General features: G+C 38.5%; 1 protein-coding gene across 12 annotated transcripts in view; it reads right to left on the reverse strand.

Moving 5' to 3' along the window:
- Window positions 1-2,081: 2,081 nt before the first annotated feature.
- The window catches only part of MYBPC1 (myosin binding protein C1), an 88,220-nt gene continuing 72,841 nt past the window's right edge, over window positions 2,082-17,460 (reverse strand). For 6 of the 12 annotated variants that reach the window (XM_045872751.3, XM_045872749.3, XM_045872746.3 and 3 more), the window contains 6 exons: window positions 15,912-16,107; window positions 13,847-13,986; window positions 10,040-10,199; window positions 8,946-9,082; window positions 7,128-7,314; window positions 2,082-2,357 (listed from right to left, as the gene is read on the reverse strand). In XM_045872751.3, coding sequence (XP_045728707.1) covers window positions 2,257-2,357; window positions 7,128-7,314; window positions 8,946-9,082; window positions 10,040-10,199; window positions 13,847-13,986; window positions 15,912-16,107 — 921 coding nt within the window. In that variant the 3' untranslated portion in view covers window positions 2,082-2,256. Of the gene's footprint in view, window positions 2,358-3,664; window positions 3,708-5,133; window positions 5,202-7,127; window positions 7,315-8,945; window positions 9,083-10,039; window positions 10,200-13,846; window positions 13,987-15,911; window positions 16,108-17,460 lie in introns of all 12 variants that reach the window. The other 6 variants (XM_045872755.3, XM_064590737.1, XM_045872757.3 and 3 more) reach the window with 3 other exon arrangements.

A 17,460-nucleotide genomic window follows, 5' to 3' on the forward strand; every position in this document is an offset into this window, starting at 1 on the left:
CCAACTTTTGAATCCTTATAGTGCTCTCTTACACCTGTTGTCTGCCCTGTTTATGTGTTTCCCTTTGTTTACTAGTCTTCTACGTTATAAATTCTTTGAAGGCATGAAGATGCTTATTCATCATTGGGTTCTGGATTTGCACACATCAGATATTCAATAACTCATTTGTCGAGCTGAATAGGATGTTTCAGAATTACTAAAAATGAGTGGCTAAGGACATATTACCTTATTCCAATATTTCTTGGAATTAGTGGGTTTTTTCTATTTCTGTATTAATTTAGATGAAGTATTCATTAAGCTTTTAAAGTAAGTAAGTAAGTGTGATCCTTTAAAACATTTTATAAATGCTTAGTTTCCAAAAAGAATTCCTGTAACATATAATTTTTCTCAAATAAAATGAAATTCAAACAAAACTAGGACAGAGTTGTAGGAAAGCTAATAGCAATGACAGCTTCGGACATTTTTTGCTCTTTGTAGTTTCAAAATAGACTTTTTCTTTTTTGGAACTTTGTGGTGCAAGAGCACCATTAATAAGAGAAGAGATCATATGTAGAAAAATAACATTATCTAGTACAAAATATTTTTGAGAGCATAAGTCATGACTGGAGAACCAGTATTTTGTAAGGATACTTTACAGTCACTTTTAGGCAATGTTTATAAAAAGCCTAACAAACTTGACCCTGCCTTGGCAAAATCAGTCAATGAGGGTTTGAATTAAGCAACCAGCTCAGTTGCTGGGGTCCTGGGGTTCTGACCTCAGCAGTCAAACTGCTGGGGCCACACTGATTGGTTTTGCCAGATAGTCATTTATTGGATTTGCACACAGAGATATGATCTCCTTGACTTTATAGATGGTCTAGACTTCTCTTACATAAAATAATGTGTAAATATATTTTCTGATTAAGATGGGTATTTACATAGGGGCTGCACACATTGCTATGTCACAATTATTGAGAATATGGGATGGTGGCCAATACTCTTAACAACCAGTAAGGCAAGATCACCAACCCATCAGAACGGAAGAGGCCAGAGTTGGGACAAGAACACGAGTTTTCCCTTGCTGTTCCCAAAGGTACTACAACTACCTGGATCATCCGCTCCTTCCATAGATGAAACCCATATCAACCCAGGAGCGTGACCACCACAACTTCCCAGCCCTAATCTGGAAAGGAAGCAGAGCAGATATTTTAAAATGCTGTGCCAGGATGCTATGGGCCCATCTGCAGGTCACAATGTATTTAGCTCCTAGGACAAAAGACTGAAAGGAAGAAATGGAGGGAGGTGAAGGAGTAAACAATAGTGGTGAGTTGACCTACTCACACTTCACTCCATTCCCTCACTGAAACTTTCTCTAGAACATCAGAGTGAGAGGAAAGCATCGAGAAGATGGGGAGCTCCTACAAATGTTTCTCAGCTTCCAGATTTTGATGGTCTCCATCAGTTGGAAAGGATGCCATCAGCAAACTCTAAATCTGTAATTTCTCTGTAGTCTTCAATAGCTCTCTGTCACCATGACTATCTGTTTTGGCAGGAGCCCTGGTGCATTCGGCCAGGAGACCGCACCAGAGACCAATGAAGGTCAGGCCCAAGTTGGGTAGCACCCCAGCTCCCAGCCTTTTGTCCTCAGTTCTCTCTAAGCACACAACCCCAGACACATCAATGAGCACTGTGTCACCTCATCATTAGCACTTCAAATTTATTGTACCATTTATTGAATACATTTTCCCTTCCATTGAGAAAACTCATCTGAAAGACTTTATGAAGTCTTACAGTGAATTCAAATGGGAAAAAGGGTACAGATCCACTGGTGTTAAGCAGGATTGTGTGAAATAAACAGCCCTGCTTTGCTTAGAAAAATCTCTAAGATCAAGAAAAGAGGGGGTTTTCAAGAGAAAGATGGGTTTTCAGGATCTGACTGTGCTGTATTGTACGATGTGTTTTTATTCTGGAAAAAAGAAAGCATTTACCACCTACTATCTTAAACTAAAACGACTGCTTTTGCTAATTTCATAGCTTGCTTTTTTTTGTAAAGTGCAGTGACCAAGCATAGACAATAATGACCAAAAAAAGCTGACTTCAAATGAAATTTTGTATGCAATTTTTAATTAAGCAATCCGTGCAAACATTTTTTTTTTCTTCAACATCAGGAGGAAAGAAAACGACCACACTTGAGTGCCTGGTGGAAAAACAGAAAACGCTTTCTCATTGCAACCAGATTTCAAAGCAGTAGAGTGTAGGGAGGCAGGGCCCAGGCCCTTAGTATTCCTCAGGATTGCTTGATTGCAAGTCTCGCAAATACGAATCAATTATGTTAGGAGGCACACCTTGCAAGAGGAGCCTGCAGAAGGAAAGGCCACCTAGAGAGGACAAAGAGGAAAAGGCAAAGTCAAAACCGTCTATGTGAAAGATTACTCAGATACTACTTCCTGACTAGCTGCCTAGAAATGTGACTAATTATGTTCCAGTTAGTTACAAAGATTCATTCAGTCCCTCCTTGGAAATCTTCTAGAAGGAAAAGCGAGTTCTCGGCAGACCCATAGCAGTTTTTTGTTCCCTATTATTCAATCTTAGTTGAAATTCCTGACTGGTTGGAAAGCATCTATTGCTCTTGGAGAGATTTTGGGATTCTTCTACAGATGATTTAAGCCTTCTGACTGAATGGCAGATAAATGCAAGTCATGTTATGAATCAGTGGGAAGAGCTGTTTCCTGTTTGTTAATGTTCTTTTTTTTTTTTAAGATTTTATTTATTTTAGAGCATGAGCAGGGGGAGGGGCAGAGGGAGAAAGAATCTAGAGCAGACTCTGCCCTGAGTGTGGAGTTGGACGTGGGGCTCAATCTCGCAACCCTGAGATCATGACCTGAACGGAAATCAAGAGTCAGACGCTTAACCAACTGAGCCACCCAGTGCCCCTTGTTAATATTCTTTTTAATTAAGCACAAAGAATTCCTATTCAAGTGCATTAGAGAAGAAAAAAGGGACCACTCCTTTAACTTTGCCTATTTATACCCTGTCAAAACTGCAAAAATTGGAAAGATTTTGTTAAAAAGAGTAAAACCCATCCAATACTTTCTGAAGGTGAAACACCTACTAATATTTCAAACTTACCTTCCAAGTTTCTGAATTATATTTAAAAAAATAAAAATACTCCTCACAAGAGAACCCATGAAACCATAAAAATTCATGGTCCTTTAAGGAAGTGTTTCACTACTTGCTAATAAATTCACGTCCAGACAAAAACAGCATGCCATTTGAACATTCTTAAAACTTATTTAATGCAAATTTGGGAAAGTCATTCTCCTTTTTTTTTAAAAAAAAATATCAAGTCACATGTTGGTAGAAATGATGCCACTTATGTACATGTCCATTCCTTGATGCAAAGCGTTCAGAATGCTTGGGTATCATTTTCATCTACATTAAATGCTTTAATTCATGCTCTACTGCATTCAACAACTTGCTTCATGTCAACAGGAGATTGTTGTGATGAATAAGTACTAGCGGTTAATTCCAAGATACTTAAATACAAATTAAAACTACAAAGTTAGAGATTTTAAATAGTCTATTTTCATTGGATTACATAATGAAAATCATGCCATACTCCACAGGCTTTGTATGGCTTATGACAGTCATAAGCTTCATATGCCAAAACCATATGAAAGCTTACCTTAGATGATAATATACATTCAAAAATCCTTACTGTGCTACCACTAAGGGAAAGAGAGAGAAAGAGAGAGAGAGAGAGAGAAGTTGTAAGCATTAATAAAGTGCTAAAACCAAAGTTGAGTACTTGTTGGATGAAATTATAGTCACAATTATGATGAGGTGATTTCATTAATCCTTAGTCATGTGAAAGATGGAGGAAAATAGAAGCGCATGGAATGAAGGCTGGGATCCAGTCACTTCAAAAGGATCATTAATATGTAAAACATTTATTAATATGCACAACCATTTGGCCTGAACAGGTGGTAAAGCCAATCTGATTGTACAGTGAATATTTATGGTAAGAGCTTCCAAACCATTAGCTTAAAAAAAAAAAAAACCTACAACATATATATATTATGTTTTTCAACAAAAGAAAAACAGAGACAATAGACAAAGAATTAGTGTACATATATATATGTTGAAATTCTAAAAGGCAAAATTATCAAGTAGATGTAATATTAGACTAGTGTATTTTATAATATTGTATTCTGAACTGATTATATATGACTGATCTAAATAAACATAAGGCTTAAACAAACTTAGACTAGAAAGTGACTATGTATAATCTAAAAAACCTTAAAGAAAGAGCCCTAATTCTGTCATCTTTAGCAAGCTGACATTATCTCTGGGAATTGTAAACTCAGGCATAGATTTACATCATTAGAGTTTACGTCAGGTTGCTTACCCAGGCACAAAGAACTTCTTAATTCATTCTTCCAAATGGGGGTGCATTATACATATAGGATAGGACTCATTTATTGCTTAATACACTTAGTAATGGGGCCTGAAATTTTCCTTCAAGTTCATAAATATATGAAATAATTTTGATCCTATGAAAATATCCAAAGTGCCCAACAGATAGATGGCTCACAGATATTCTACTAGTAAGTTTTTCATTGGAAATCTTAAATATGAAAGTTTCTAAATATTGGATCCAAAGATTTCCAAATATTTTTATTTGTGTCCTCTCTCCATCCAAAATGTCCGGAACACTTTTTCTACAACTTAGCAATTTAAAAACATTCAGTCTTCTGAATTTTAACATGAACCTAAGGAAACTACATTGGAAACTATCTTAAAGGAAGATCATATTTCTCTACATTTAAAAAATGAAAATATTAAAGAACTGTCCCTGAGTCCCAAGTTTTAATCATCTGATGTCTACCATGAGATTATCTTCAAATGTAGCTCTCTGGCTTTATTTATGGGGATGTGTGGTATGGTACTTAGTTTTCTGACAAAACATAGTGCCTACATTAATTAATATCCTTGAATAATTTGGCCTTCCTGTTCATGGCATAAATACTGTATGCCATGAGCTGCTAAGAAATACAATGAAAAGCAAATTAAAAAGTAAAGCTTTACATGCAAAGTGCGATTTCATGTAAGAGGAATGGAACAGAAAGTAGAAATATCCAGTGGGATATGAACTTTTAAAACCTGTTGCTGCCCCTCCAGGAAGACTGGTTGTCCAGGGGTATTTATTCCTTGATATATCACTGTAGAATTAGAATATTTGTACCAGTATTTATTTATTCTCAGTTGACATTCTTACCTTTTTTTTTTTTTCACAGCTTAACTTGATTCAAGTCACCTATTATCAGATAACAACCTGATGATCAACAATCTTGCCTTTACTCTTAGGACCAAAAGTTTTCACCAATACAGCACAGCTGGTACCTTATTATGAACTTACATACTAGTGTACATTACTCGTATTATTAAATGCAATCACTATACAACTTACTATACAATTACTATAAAGGATATATCATCCATATGTACAATATTATTTGCTTCTATGGAGGACCCCAAATGTTGAGCCATTTGTGAAATAATCATTTTATATCATTAGCAACATTTGTTTATTTTCAAAGCATGCAGATGTGGTACTGGGTTTTTGTTGTTGTTCTTTACTGGCTATTGAGACATAAGTACCAACAATACCTTGATAATAATAAAGCTAGGAGTTGAGAAACCAGATATATTTGCAACTGTTAACTTAGCCTGCATTAGAGCTAGTAAACAGCTAAAATAATATTTAAACTTGTAAACACTCAATAGTCACATTTGACATTTTCTAAGAGTATTTTTGTTTTATATTTGAGAAAAAAATTTCCTCTTGTTCAGTTATGAATCTATTATTCTGTATTACTTGAGGATGGACAGAAATCACAGCAGAAAGAATACTGTTTTTTTTTTAAGTTATAAAAAATTTTTTTTCAGGAAGTATCTTTACTGTATTTTATACTAGATTTAGGACTAAAACCTCTTTTTATATTAGTATCTTAAGTATTTATTATGTTTTTTTCTAAATAGATATTTACAAAGTTATCTTTCAGATTTTTGGATCATAATTTCATGACAAAGATGTAGAAAAAATAAAGATTTTGGTTATCACAGAAAGGCAATATAATATAAGAAGAAAAAGAGAAAAGACATTTGGATCATGTCACCCATTATCTCATATAACAGTGACTTTGACATCTGTAGGAGTTCTCACAGTATCCCAAAGTAGGTCTTTTGTTTTTTGTTTTTAATTTTTATTTATTTATTTGACAGAGAGAGACACAGCGAAAGAGGGAACACAAGCAGGGGGAGAGGGAGAGGGAGAAGCAGACTCCCAGCTGAGCAGAGAGCCCGATGCGGGGCTCGATCCCAGGACTCTGGGATCATGACCTGAGCTGAAGGCAGACGCTTAACGACTGAGCCACCCAGGTGCCCCCCAAAGTAGGTTTTGATTGTCAAGAAAAAACTTCAGTATAAAAATTATACTCAATTACTATAAAAACTGATTAAGATGACAGGTATTATTCTGAGACCTTTCTACCACGTAAATCCTTACATGTTTTCTTGGTTTACGTTAGTTGCAACACTTCTAAAAACTAGTATAAATGAAATGCATATCTATAAATGGAAATTCTCTAATGAGATTTTAAAAGCAACTGATTATCATATGGGTATGTTATATTCTATATGTGCAATAGTAAACACTAAATTAGCAAACTGACCCATATATATATTAGAAGTTTCACAGAATAGTAAACTTATTAAAAATAGTATAAATTCCTTAATTGCAGTTTCACTAGATGAGCTTTTGCCCTAGGCTTTTTCCCTAATAAATGGATATCACCAAAGTCATATCCCCCTGACTTTATTCATTCCCACTGTGTTATACACATACTAGCATTCCACTGAAATTAATATTCCTTTAGGTAACAAGAATGGCAAGAGATGAGAATAAGTCTACTTAAATAAATCAGAATGAATGCAGAATAGAATAATGTCTTCTCTCCCAGAATTTTCTCTCCCCTTCCCCCACCACCCCCAGACATTTTAGAAAACAATTTGGATTTTGCAGTAAGGGCAATAATCAAATGATTTTCTTTCATTTTAGTCTATACATGAGATCTTCGATGTCATACCTTTCACCTCCAGTTTGCATTCGATCTCCACCATCCCAAGGTCATTGACTGCTTTGCAGCAGTAAGTGCCTCCATCATAGGGGCTGGGCTTGCGAATCTCCAGAGTACAGACCCCTTGGTTGCTGAACATCCTGTACCTTGGGTCATCCACAATAGCAACTTTGTTTTTCATCCAGGTTATTTTGGGCTGAAGATTGAAGTAAATAGGTCAAAACATACCAGTACCTAGCATAATAATAGACCATTAAAACCAGTGACCAGATTTTAAAGTGTGGCTTAGAAAGAAAGTACATCTAAGAAGAATCCACATCTGCTTGAGCACTGTTTCTTTCAAATTAAATTCTACTTAGTGCTTGGCAAGAAGACAAATGAGCAGTTCTGAAGAAGCAAGCCAGACTTGTTCAGAGGACAGCTCTGGGGCTCTCTTCCCAAACAGATTCAGACCCATTCCAATTTGATCTACAGGTCCCTGAGGTGAGCTCGTCCTGGAGAATGTATATACTGCTGGGCATTTTTCAGAGAATCCCCATAAGGTGTCTTAACTACCTGCTTTTCTTCACTTCTTTCTCTGACATTCTTTTCTAATTCTTTATGTGCTGCTTATGCCTCCCCACCATTTCATCTCTCTTTCAGTGGAATGGGTCCACTTCAGATAATGCAAGATCAGTAACGACCAGTCAGTCACCCAAGAAGATGACTTTATTCTCCTTGGCCTCTGAATTATATTCGATACCCTTGACCCTCCCCTCCCTTCCCATACTGTCTTCTCCTCCCTTTGGTAAATGCATGCTCTCCACATTCTCTCTTCCACCTCTTACATGCTTTTGCCTTGCTCAGACCCTAGAGACTTGCTTCTCTGTCTCCTTCATACCATCACCTTCCTCCTTCCTCCTTTCAAATGGGACCATTCCCTGAGGCTTACACCTTGGACTTTGGCTTTTCACTCACCACTGTCTTTCCTGGGTGATATTCCTTTCTAGAGCTTTGGCTCCAAGAGGTGGAACATAGCACTCCCATGCCCGGGGCTTCCAAATCAAGAGTCACTGCCCTGGCCTTTCTCCTATAAGCTCTGGTGAACCGCTCCTCTCCCTCCTGGTCATTCCCATTTGGATATACCGATGTCATTTCCAACTAAGTATGAATTCAGGATCTTCCTCTCATCCTTAGTCTACCTTCTCCCTTGACTCTGTTCCTGCTCATGGTATAATGCAGGAAAAATACCACTTTGCAATTTTTCCAAATCCTAGGGCACTTATCCCACAGTGTCACCCAGGAATAGATATCACTATGGGCAACATTCATTAATTCATTGTTCTTTTCAAATGCCAACAAGAAACCTTAAAACCTTTCTGAATCTCTTCAATCAGATGCGATTTCTTCCTTCCTAGTACTCTGTACCCTTATCCCAGCATATTTTAAATTCTGCCTTGTATTATAATATCATCATTATTTGCTTTAATTTGTTTCAGAAAATTTGATGAATTAATATTACCACCTAATTTTTCAGGTGAAACGATATTACTTCCATCTCCTTAGCTCTCAGCTCTTTTAAGACTAGGTGTTTTGGTTTTTCCTTAGTAGGTATCCTTTAGTTAATAAAGAAATATAAGCATGTTTTATTACTGTATTTAAATGGTGGACCTAATTATCCACCAACACTATAACACTGCACCCTTCTTCCTATCCCAGAGAAAGACACAAGAGAACTTGGAAGGTCAGTTTATATTATTACCCACAATAATAATATGTCTAATATAAAAAAGGGAACTTGGGACTAATTCTTAAATTTAACTAATGTGATAAAAAAAAAAATGGTACCTTAGGATTTCCTCTCACACTGCAGTTCAGGGTGGCATTGTAACCAGCCACAGCATACGTATTAACCAAAGGCTGAGTAAACATGGGTGCCTCTGTGAAATCAAAATCTTCATACACTGGATTTTTGTAGATTTTACCTTAGAAACAAGCATTAGAAATATACAAATTGGCCTGAGAATATATTATTCTTGGCATACTTTACTCATGATTAAAATTCCCCTGAGCTTAGAAAAACTTGTAAAAACATGGGTGAACACCACCGACATTCATTCTGAAGGGTACAAAGGGACAGCCAATCTCACCTGGGACAGAAAGCTAGCGTGGTCCTCGGTGACTGAAAGAAATATTGAGAAGAATTTGGTGTCTGAGTATTTTGATCAACAGTGTGCTTTAATGTGAAAGCAATGAGCAAGAGCTTTAAAGGAAAGTGGCTTATTTGAAATGAAATTCCTATACCTATGACTTGAGCCATTTCTAGACCCACAGCCCAGAAACTGGAATGAGTTAAAGCTTACATTTTAAAAAAATGTAATATTAAAAATAAAAAAATTTTTATTGGTAAAATGAACATTTTACTCGAAAATTTCTACCACAATTTAAAAATGTGTGTTTATCAGTTTCTGAATTCCCATTCATCACATCTCTTCTTCCAGGCCTCTCCATCTAGTCATGGAAAACTGAGGTTTCCAGATATCCAGTTGTTATATTGTGATTTATAATAAGAAGTAGATATTTGGTCTTCTGGCCACATTTCTGGCACAGAGCTCTCCTAAAATCCTTGAAATTTCCTAAGTGAGGGGAGCTGTAAAGGGGTCTTTTTTACATTAATGAGGTGACCTTTGGACCCAAGGATGGGGATCGGTTGCCAGGGAAACCAACCTTGTGATTAGTGGGTTCAAAGGTCCAGCCCCATCCCCAGACCTCCAGGGAGGGGAGAGGGGCTGGAGCTTGCGTTCAATCACAAAGGCCAGTGGTTTAATTAACCGTGCCCATGTACTGAAGCCTTTACTAAAAAAAAAAAAAAAAAGGAACCTCCCACCCCCACATACTGGTGAGTGCAGAACCCCCTTTATACCAGTCCGCTGCTAACTCACCATCCTTGGCAATCACAGCGCTCTCCTTAGTCATTGTTGCATCCTCACTGAGGCCACACGTGTTCTCAGCAAAGACCCGGAAATAATACTCATTTCCTATGACCAGTTCGGTAATGGTGGCACTGGTTCGGTGATAATGCTCAATGACCGTGAACCATTCCTGTTTGAAAAAAAATTTTTTTTTGAGAAAAATCATCTAAAAATACACAACTAGGGCGCCTGGGTGGCTCAGTTGGTTAAGCGACTGCCTTCGGCTCAGGTCATGATCCTGGAGTCCCTGGATCGAGTCCCACATCGGGCTCCCTGCTCGGCAGGGAGTCTGCTTCTCCCTCTGACCCTCCCCCCTCTCATATGCTCTCTCTCATTCTCTCTCTCAAATAAATAAAATCTTTAAAAAAAAAAAAAAGAACATCTAGATTTCTAAAGAACTTTGCCAGTCAATGCCAAGTAAGGTTTCTAAGATGAACTGGAAGAGAAACTTCTAAAGATAAAGAATGACTGGGTCAAATGGGTGGCTCAGTTGGTTAAGTGTCTGCCTTTGGCTCAGGTCATGAACCCAGGGTCCCAGGATCGAGTCCCACATCAGGCTCCCTGCTCAGCGGGGAGTCTGCTTCTCCCTCTGACCCTCCCCCCTCTCATGTGCTCCCTCTCTCTCATTCTCTCTCTCTCAAAATAAAAATAAAATCTTTAAAAAATAAATAAATAAATAAAAATAAAAATACACAACTATTCCCACTGTTGATTAGAAAAAATAACAGGGATGTTTCATTAACTAAAAGAAAAATAGTGCTGATTTTTATATTGAGAGTAGTAATAATGTACATTTAATTTGTTTAATACTTTACAATAAACTTATACTTGACTATGGATAATTTAATCTTCCTTTACACATTAGATTCATATATCTGAGATGTCAACTCCTATCTTTATATTTTCTTCATAAGTATATAGGGTCTGTCACCTATCTTTTGTATAACAAAGTCTAATTACAGAATTTTAATTTAAACTTATCTATTCTGAGGAAGAGATGATGTTAAATCACTAGAGAAAAATTAATATCACCCAGTAAATTTGCCTAATATTATTAACGTAGGGTTTTCCAGGTCTTTGCTCAGATAATACCTCCTTCTTAATTGTTTACCCTCCCACCACTCTAGGCTGGTTACACTCTATCACCTTAACCGGGCTAGGTTTTTTGTTTTTGGGTTTTTTTTAACAGAACTTGCTACTTTAACTTTTTTTTTAAGATTTTGTTTATTTATTTCACAGAGAGAGATAGCAAGAGCAGGAACACAAGCAGGGGGAGTGGGAGAGGGAGAAGCAGGCTTCCCGCCGAGCAGAGAGCCCGATGTGGGGCTCGATCCCAGGACCCTGGGATCATGACCTGAGCCGAAGGCAGACGCTTAATGACTGAGCCACCCAGGTGCCCCAGAACTTGCTACTTTAAATTACATTACATATTTAGTATTTTACTTGTTTACTCTCTACCTCCTTCACTGAAATGGACACACCATGATGGTAAAGACAGACTTTTCTTCTCACCCCTGTATCTCCAATGCCTATTATAATACCTGGCACATAATAGGTACTATGCAAAAAATAAATGTTTATTGGATACTTGAATGAATGAATGAGAAGCTAAAACAAGTAATTTTCTTTTCAATTTTTTCCTCACCATACTGAGAAACATAGTGGTCTCAAAGTTTGTCTTGCAACCAGTAAAGAACCATATTGCACCATGTATGTTTAGTACCACTAATTGAGAAAATACGTTTTCTGACAAAAAGTTCATAAAGGAGAAGGATTTTTCCTAGAATTTTTAGGGGCCATCATCTCTGTATTTTGGATATTTTTAAGGCACCAGACAAATGAAGTTATGCCCTCCTTTATTCCCAAAGCACTTTATTCCAACATTCATTCCAACATTTAGTGTCCTGTGCTATCATTTGGTTTTAGGATGTCTTTCTTCTTGCCTAGATTGTGAGTGCTCCTTTCTTTTTTTCCGATCCAGCAGCTAGAACAGTGCTCAACACATAGTAAATGAATGAATAAATTAATGTGTTGCACACATAATGAAAACGATGTTTATGAAATCATGAATGACAATAGGAATTTAAGTGAAGAATAGCACCTGTAGCCACAATGAAACAATGGTGGGTGATCTCCTGGGACTTACACTGGGCAGAGGGAGCATCTTTTGGTCTATAGGTCTGTCCCTGTTGAAATGCAACAGAAACACAGGGGTGCAAGGGTTAGGGATCAGCCCCTGTCACCAGGTAGAACTCAGTTACATGAAGCATTGGGAAAGTCCTGGTTCATCTGGACTTGACTGGATATCTCAGAAGACAAACATCAGGCAAGTAAGCTGGGGGTGGAAAAATGGGGGGGGGGTGCCAGAAGGACCCTCTATAAGAACCATGGTACCCCTGGATTCACTGCTAATATCTGGGCCAAGATCCAAACAAGAGCCCTTCTTGCTGAGGAAATCCAAAGTGTTCAGATACTTCCCTTGCAAAGCAATCCACTCATCTCGCTCTGAAGCTGTCCAGGTTTAGCAGGAAAATGCTGCTTTAAATGTCAAATCTTACTTAGTCATGTAATACCCACTCAGGAAACAAAACCAAAACCAAAAAGGACATGCTAGAAATAGTTCATGGAAAGGAGAGGCTCGAAGTTCATTCTTGTTACCTAGCCTGCCCTTTCCAACCCTCTCCCCTTCATAACTTAGGGCATGAAATTACAATCTGATGTGATTTCATAACCGAAGTTCTTACTGAGATCTACTAGCAAAAATGCCTAAGGATTTCCTATCAGTATGATTAAATATGATGTTTTACTCTTCCTGTGAGAATGAAAAATGGCTCTATGCCGTTGTGTGTCCAAACAGTCATTTATTCATTCATTCACTTACAGGTAGGGCAGTAGTACAGTGATGGATTCTGATGTAGGAACATGTAGACCTTAACATTTAAAATCTGGTGATCTTGGGCGCCTGGGTGGCTCAGTTGGTTGAGCGACTGCCTTCAGCTCAGGTCATGATCCTGGAGTCCCGGGATGGAGTCCCACATCGGGCTCCCTGCTCGGCGGGGAGCCTGCTTCTCCCTCTGACCCTCCCCCCTCTCATGTGCTCTCTCTCTCTCTCTCTCTCTCTCATTCTCTCTCTCAAATAAATAAATAAATAATCTTAAAAAAAATAATAAAATCTGGTGATCTTGAGCAAGTCATTTTGTCCTTTCTGAGCCTCAGCTTCCTCAGCGATAAAATATAGGTAATAACAATTCATACTCTGGGTTGCTTCTGGAACACACTAAGCTCCTCCCCTCTTCAGGACCTTTGCACATGCTGTTCCCTTTAGAATCTTTCTTTTCTAACTGGTGTCTTTCTGTCCATGCTACCCAACATTTATTTTATAAGGAGAAAGAGTTGCATGGATTAAATTTGAGTTAGAACCCAGAGTGAGTAAATATTTGGTAAACAAATGAATTTATTAAATTCCATTGAGCATTGTGTGCCAGCTGCTTTACATAGTTTTAGCCTCACAATAACCAAGCAAAGTAAGTATTCGTATCCCTATTTTACAGATGAGGAAAATGGAGATCAAAGAAGTTAAATGACTGTCCATGTACACATGCTCTTAAGTGGCAATGCGGGGATTCAAGTCCAATGCCTTTGCCTTTCCATGAGGCCACATTATTTACCCATGCCCCACCCCCATGCATTCCCCACCACAGAGGACCTCATGCCCCACCTTTACCTCTGATAAAATGTGATTTTGCTGCTGCTGAACCAGAGTAAGCCAGACCTTACCATGCTCTTCTTGTCAGCCTTCTGGATCGTGTACCCTGTGATGGCTGCATTTCCATCATCCTTTGGTGGTATCCAAGATAGAGCAACGTTCTCTCCCCACACATCCTCAATCTTCACCAGCTGAGGTGGACGTGGACGGTCTATAAGATGAATTCATGGCATCACTGTGAAATCACCTTCCCTCCCAACCTATGCAGTGGTCTCCTCCTTAACAGCAGTTTTGCTTTCTGTGGGCAACTGATGTCCAGAAGCCAGATGCTCCTCCTTCTGACATAGTGTCAGAAGGTCAATGGTAGCCTAACGCTATGTCACAATGCCTGCGTCATTCACCTCACTTCATGTCATCACATAGGCATTTTATCGTCTCACATTACCATCATCAGAAGGGTGAGTATAGTACAATGAGATATTTTGTGAGAGACCACATTAACTTTATTACAGTATATGGTTATACTTGATCTGTTTTATTGTTAGTTATTGTTGTTAATCTCTTCCTATGCCTAATTTATAAATTGAATTTATCACAGGTATGGATATATAAAACAAAATATAGCATATATAGGGTTTGGTACTACCTGTGGTTTCAGACATCTGGGAACGTGTCTCCATCCATAAAGGGGACCGCTGTACCTCATTACAGGAGGATATTTGAAATGTCCTTCCTTCCCTGCATTTCTACCCACATTTCTTTCACCATTCTTAAACATCAGAGAAGTGGAATGCACTCCAGCTAAGTTTATCTGGAAACTCTTGACTTTCATCTTCATGGAATGAAAAGGATTTTGAAAAGGAAATTTAAATGAAACTTCAAACCTCATTAGCCATCCCTCCAAGGGCAGGCTACTGGCAATGAAGCACAAGGCTACCCTGCCTAATGGGAAATGAAAGCTGACCTCGGACTCCAAATCATAGAGCCCATCTGGGCCAAGCATCTCTGGCTTTTGGTGAGAGGCACGGAAGCCACAGCCTGTGAGTGGGTTCCTCTGTTGTACCCAAAAGACACCTTTAGTAGGCATGAGGAAAACTTGTTTTATCTCTCTGCCAACATAAATTTGGAACTAGTAAAATAACTAGAATGATAATTATTATTTATTTGAGTGTGTAAGCAATGGCCCAGGCACTTAGAACTACCTGATAAAGTAACTACGTGTCAAAGAAAGGTTCTTTTGTATGTTTCAGAGGGCAGTGCTCTTCCAGACCCTCCCATGGGGGCTCCCATTACAATGGAGCCCGGCCAGATCCAAGGGCACAGGTAGCCTCAACACTTCTCAACTTAACAATAATCAAGAAGGTTTAGCCAATAGGAAGAGACTACTTAATTTAAAGGGCATGAACTTTTATCCAATCTGCCATAGGAAGTTGCTCCTTTGGTGAGAAAACCCCTAGTATCAGCAAATTTGCTGAAATATAATAATAAAAATGACTGGAAACAAGGCTTCTGTAGCTCTGCTCTTAAATGTATTTCTTGACATGGCAAAAATTATAGCAAGTGAGAGGAGTCCATTTGTTAGCCTCCTCTATTCCCCTAACTCTAGACAGAAGTAAGAACTACACTTATTTATTGTTTGGACAGGTGAGTGAGTATCTAGCCCTACAGGATCAACCATTTTAGTTTAACTGTTTAGGTAATCTTCCTTACACTTAATAAAAACTTTTCATTCTCCATTAAAACTTTATTATTAGCGTATTTTAGGTGTAGTAGGAAACATGTTAAATTATGTCTAGAATCTACTATGTTTTTTATGCAAGAATTCAAAACAGGAAATACTTCATCACCAAGGAGTTGAGAAACAGAATAAGAGAGAAGTGGATTATAAAGCAGTACAAAGCATTTGCACTAAAAAGTATATACATTAATTTTCTTTAACATGTATGCCCTAAGTCTCCAATGATTAGTTTTTTTAGTCAGTAAAAAATTATTTTAACAAGTCTTACTAACTTATCTATATTTTTTTAATTCTAAAAAAAGAACTTAACAAAAATTCTTACTCTTGCCTTAATGATAAGGACAATTAGTCCAAATACTGCTTTGACAGAACATTCTAGTTCCCTCTTCCAAACCTACCAACGATCTGGATATCGATTGATGCAGTTTCCACAAATTTTTCCACTTTGACTTGCAGATCATATTTCCCAGAGTGGCTCCTCTCTGCTTTTCTGATAAATATGATTGTATCAGTCTCAGAGTTGCGAATGTTTATTTGATTCTTATCAATTTCTGCACCATCTTTCTTCCAAGTTAATTCTGGTCTTGGTTTTCCCTAAAAAGACAGAAAGAGTAGAGGGGGAGGGAAATCAGATGGTCTTAAGACTTTATTTTCAGCATTACAAAAAATGACAGTTGCGGGGCACCTGGGTGGCTCAGTCATTAAGAGGCTGCCTGTGGCTCAGGTCATTGTCCCAGGGTCCTGGGATCGAGCCCCGCATCGGGCTCCCTGCTCAGCTGGGAGTCTGCTTCTCCCTCTCCCACTCCCCCTGCTTGTGTTCCCTCTCTCGCTGTGTCTCTCTCTGTCAAATAAATAAAATCTTAAAAAAAAAAATGACAGTTGCTTACCCCATTCTAGGCAAAGCTGGAGACCGTCTGGTGGTCAGCAACTATGGCAGAAACAGCGGTACTCACATTGCCTGTTGACTGCATTCTTTGTGCAAGGCACTACATTAGGTACATGATGTTTACTATTTCCTTTAATCTTCACATTAAGATAATTAGTATCATTATCCTCATTTTTGGATAAAGGAATTAAATGACTTGCCCAAGGCCTTGTAGCTTAAGGAAGTGCTGGAACCAGGTCTTACAGCCATGTCTCTCTAGCTCCAAACCTGGTGCAACACAGCATAATGGTTAAGAACATGGGCTCTGGGGCCCTGGAATCTGTATTTGGATGCAGTGACCTCTTAATAGCTGTATGACCTTGGTCAAGTTACTTAACCTCTCTGTGCCTCAATTTCCCAATCTGTAAAATGAGAACAATGATAGCACCTATCTCACAGGATGGTTATAAAGATTGAAGTGACAGAAGCTGGACACACAGGCCCCCCAAATGTGGGAACTGGGATTAGTACCAGCAGTAGACAAGGTGGGAAAACTGGAGGGCAGATTCAGCAGCTCCAGTCCACCCTGAGTGCCTGCCTAGTGCCAGCTCCTGGTTTTAGTTGAGGCTGTGGGGAGAGAGAAGTGGGAGGAACCTTGCCAAGCTATCTCCTTCCTCCTCCACTGTGTTTATACTCGCATCCTCCTCGGCTTTCCTTCTGATTTCACACACTATATGTAGAAGGTAACTGCCTCTTTTAAGCTGTAGGCCCCAAGTGCAATGAGGGTGGTCTGAACTGGCTGTCCTTTAGCTTGCTTGTCATGCATGGTAGCCCGGGTTTGGATGAGCTCTGTGTGTGTGTTCAAATGTGTGCAGAGACCTAAATTTTAATTCTAGAGCCATGCTGTCTGAGATAAGAGCCACAAGCTACATATAGCTATTTAAACTGAAACTAACTTAAATTAAGGAAAATGAAAAATTAATCTTCCCAGTTGCACTGGTTCCAAGTATCACATTTCAAGTGCTCAGTGGTCGTATTTGGCTGGTGGCTACCATATTGGACTTTGATGCTATAAAACATTT

The sequence above is a fragment of the Mirounga angustirostris genome, unplaced genomic scaffold (genome assembly GCF_029215605.1).
Source record: "Mirounga angustirostris isolate CCGP_5_RB_7025 unplaced genomic scaffold, mMirAng1.0.hap1 SCAF_5, whole genome shotgun sequence".
In the NCBI taxonomy this organism is placed as follows: Eukaryota; Metazoa; Chordata; class Mammalia; order Carnivora; family Phocidae; genus Mirounga; species Mirounga angustirostris.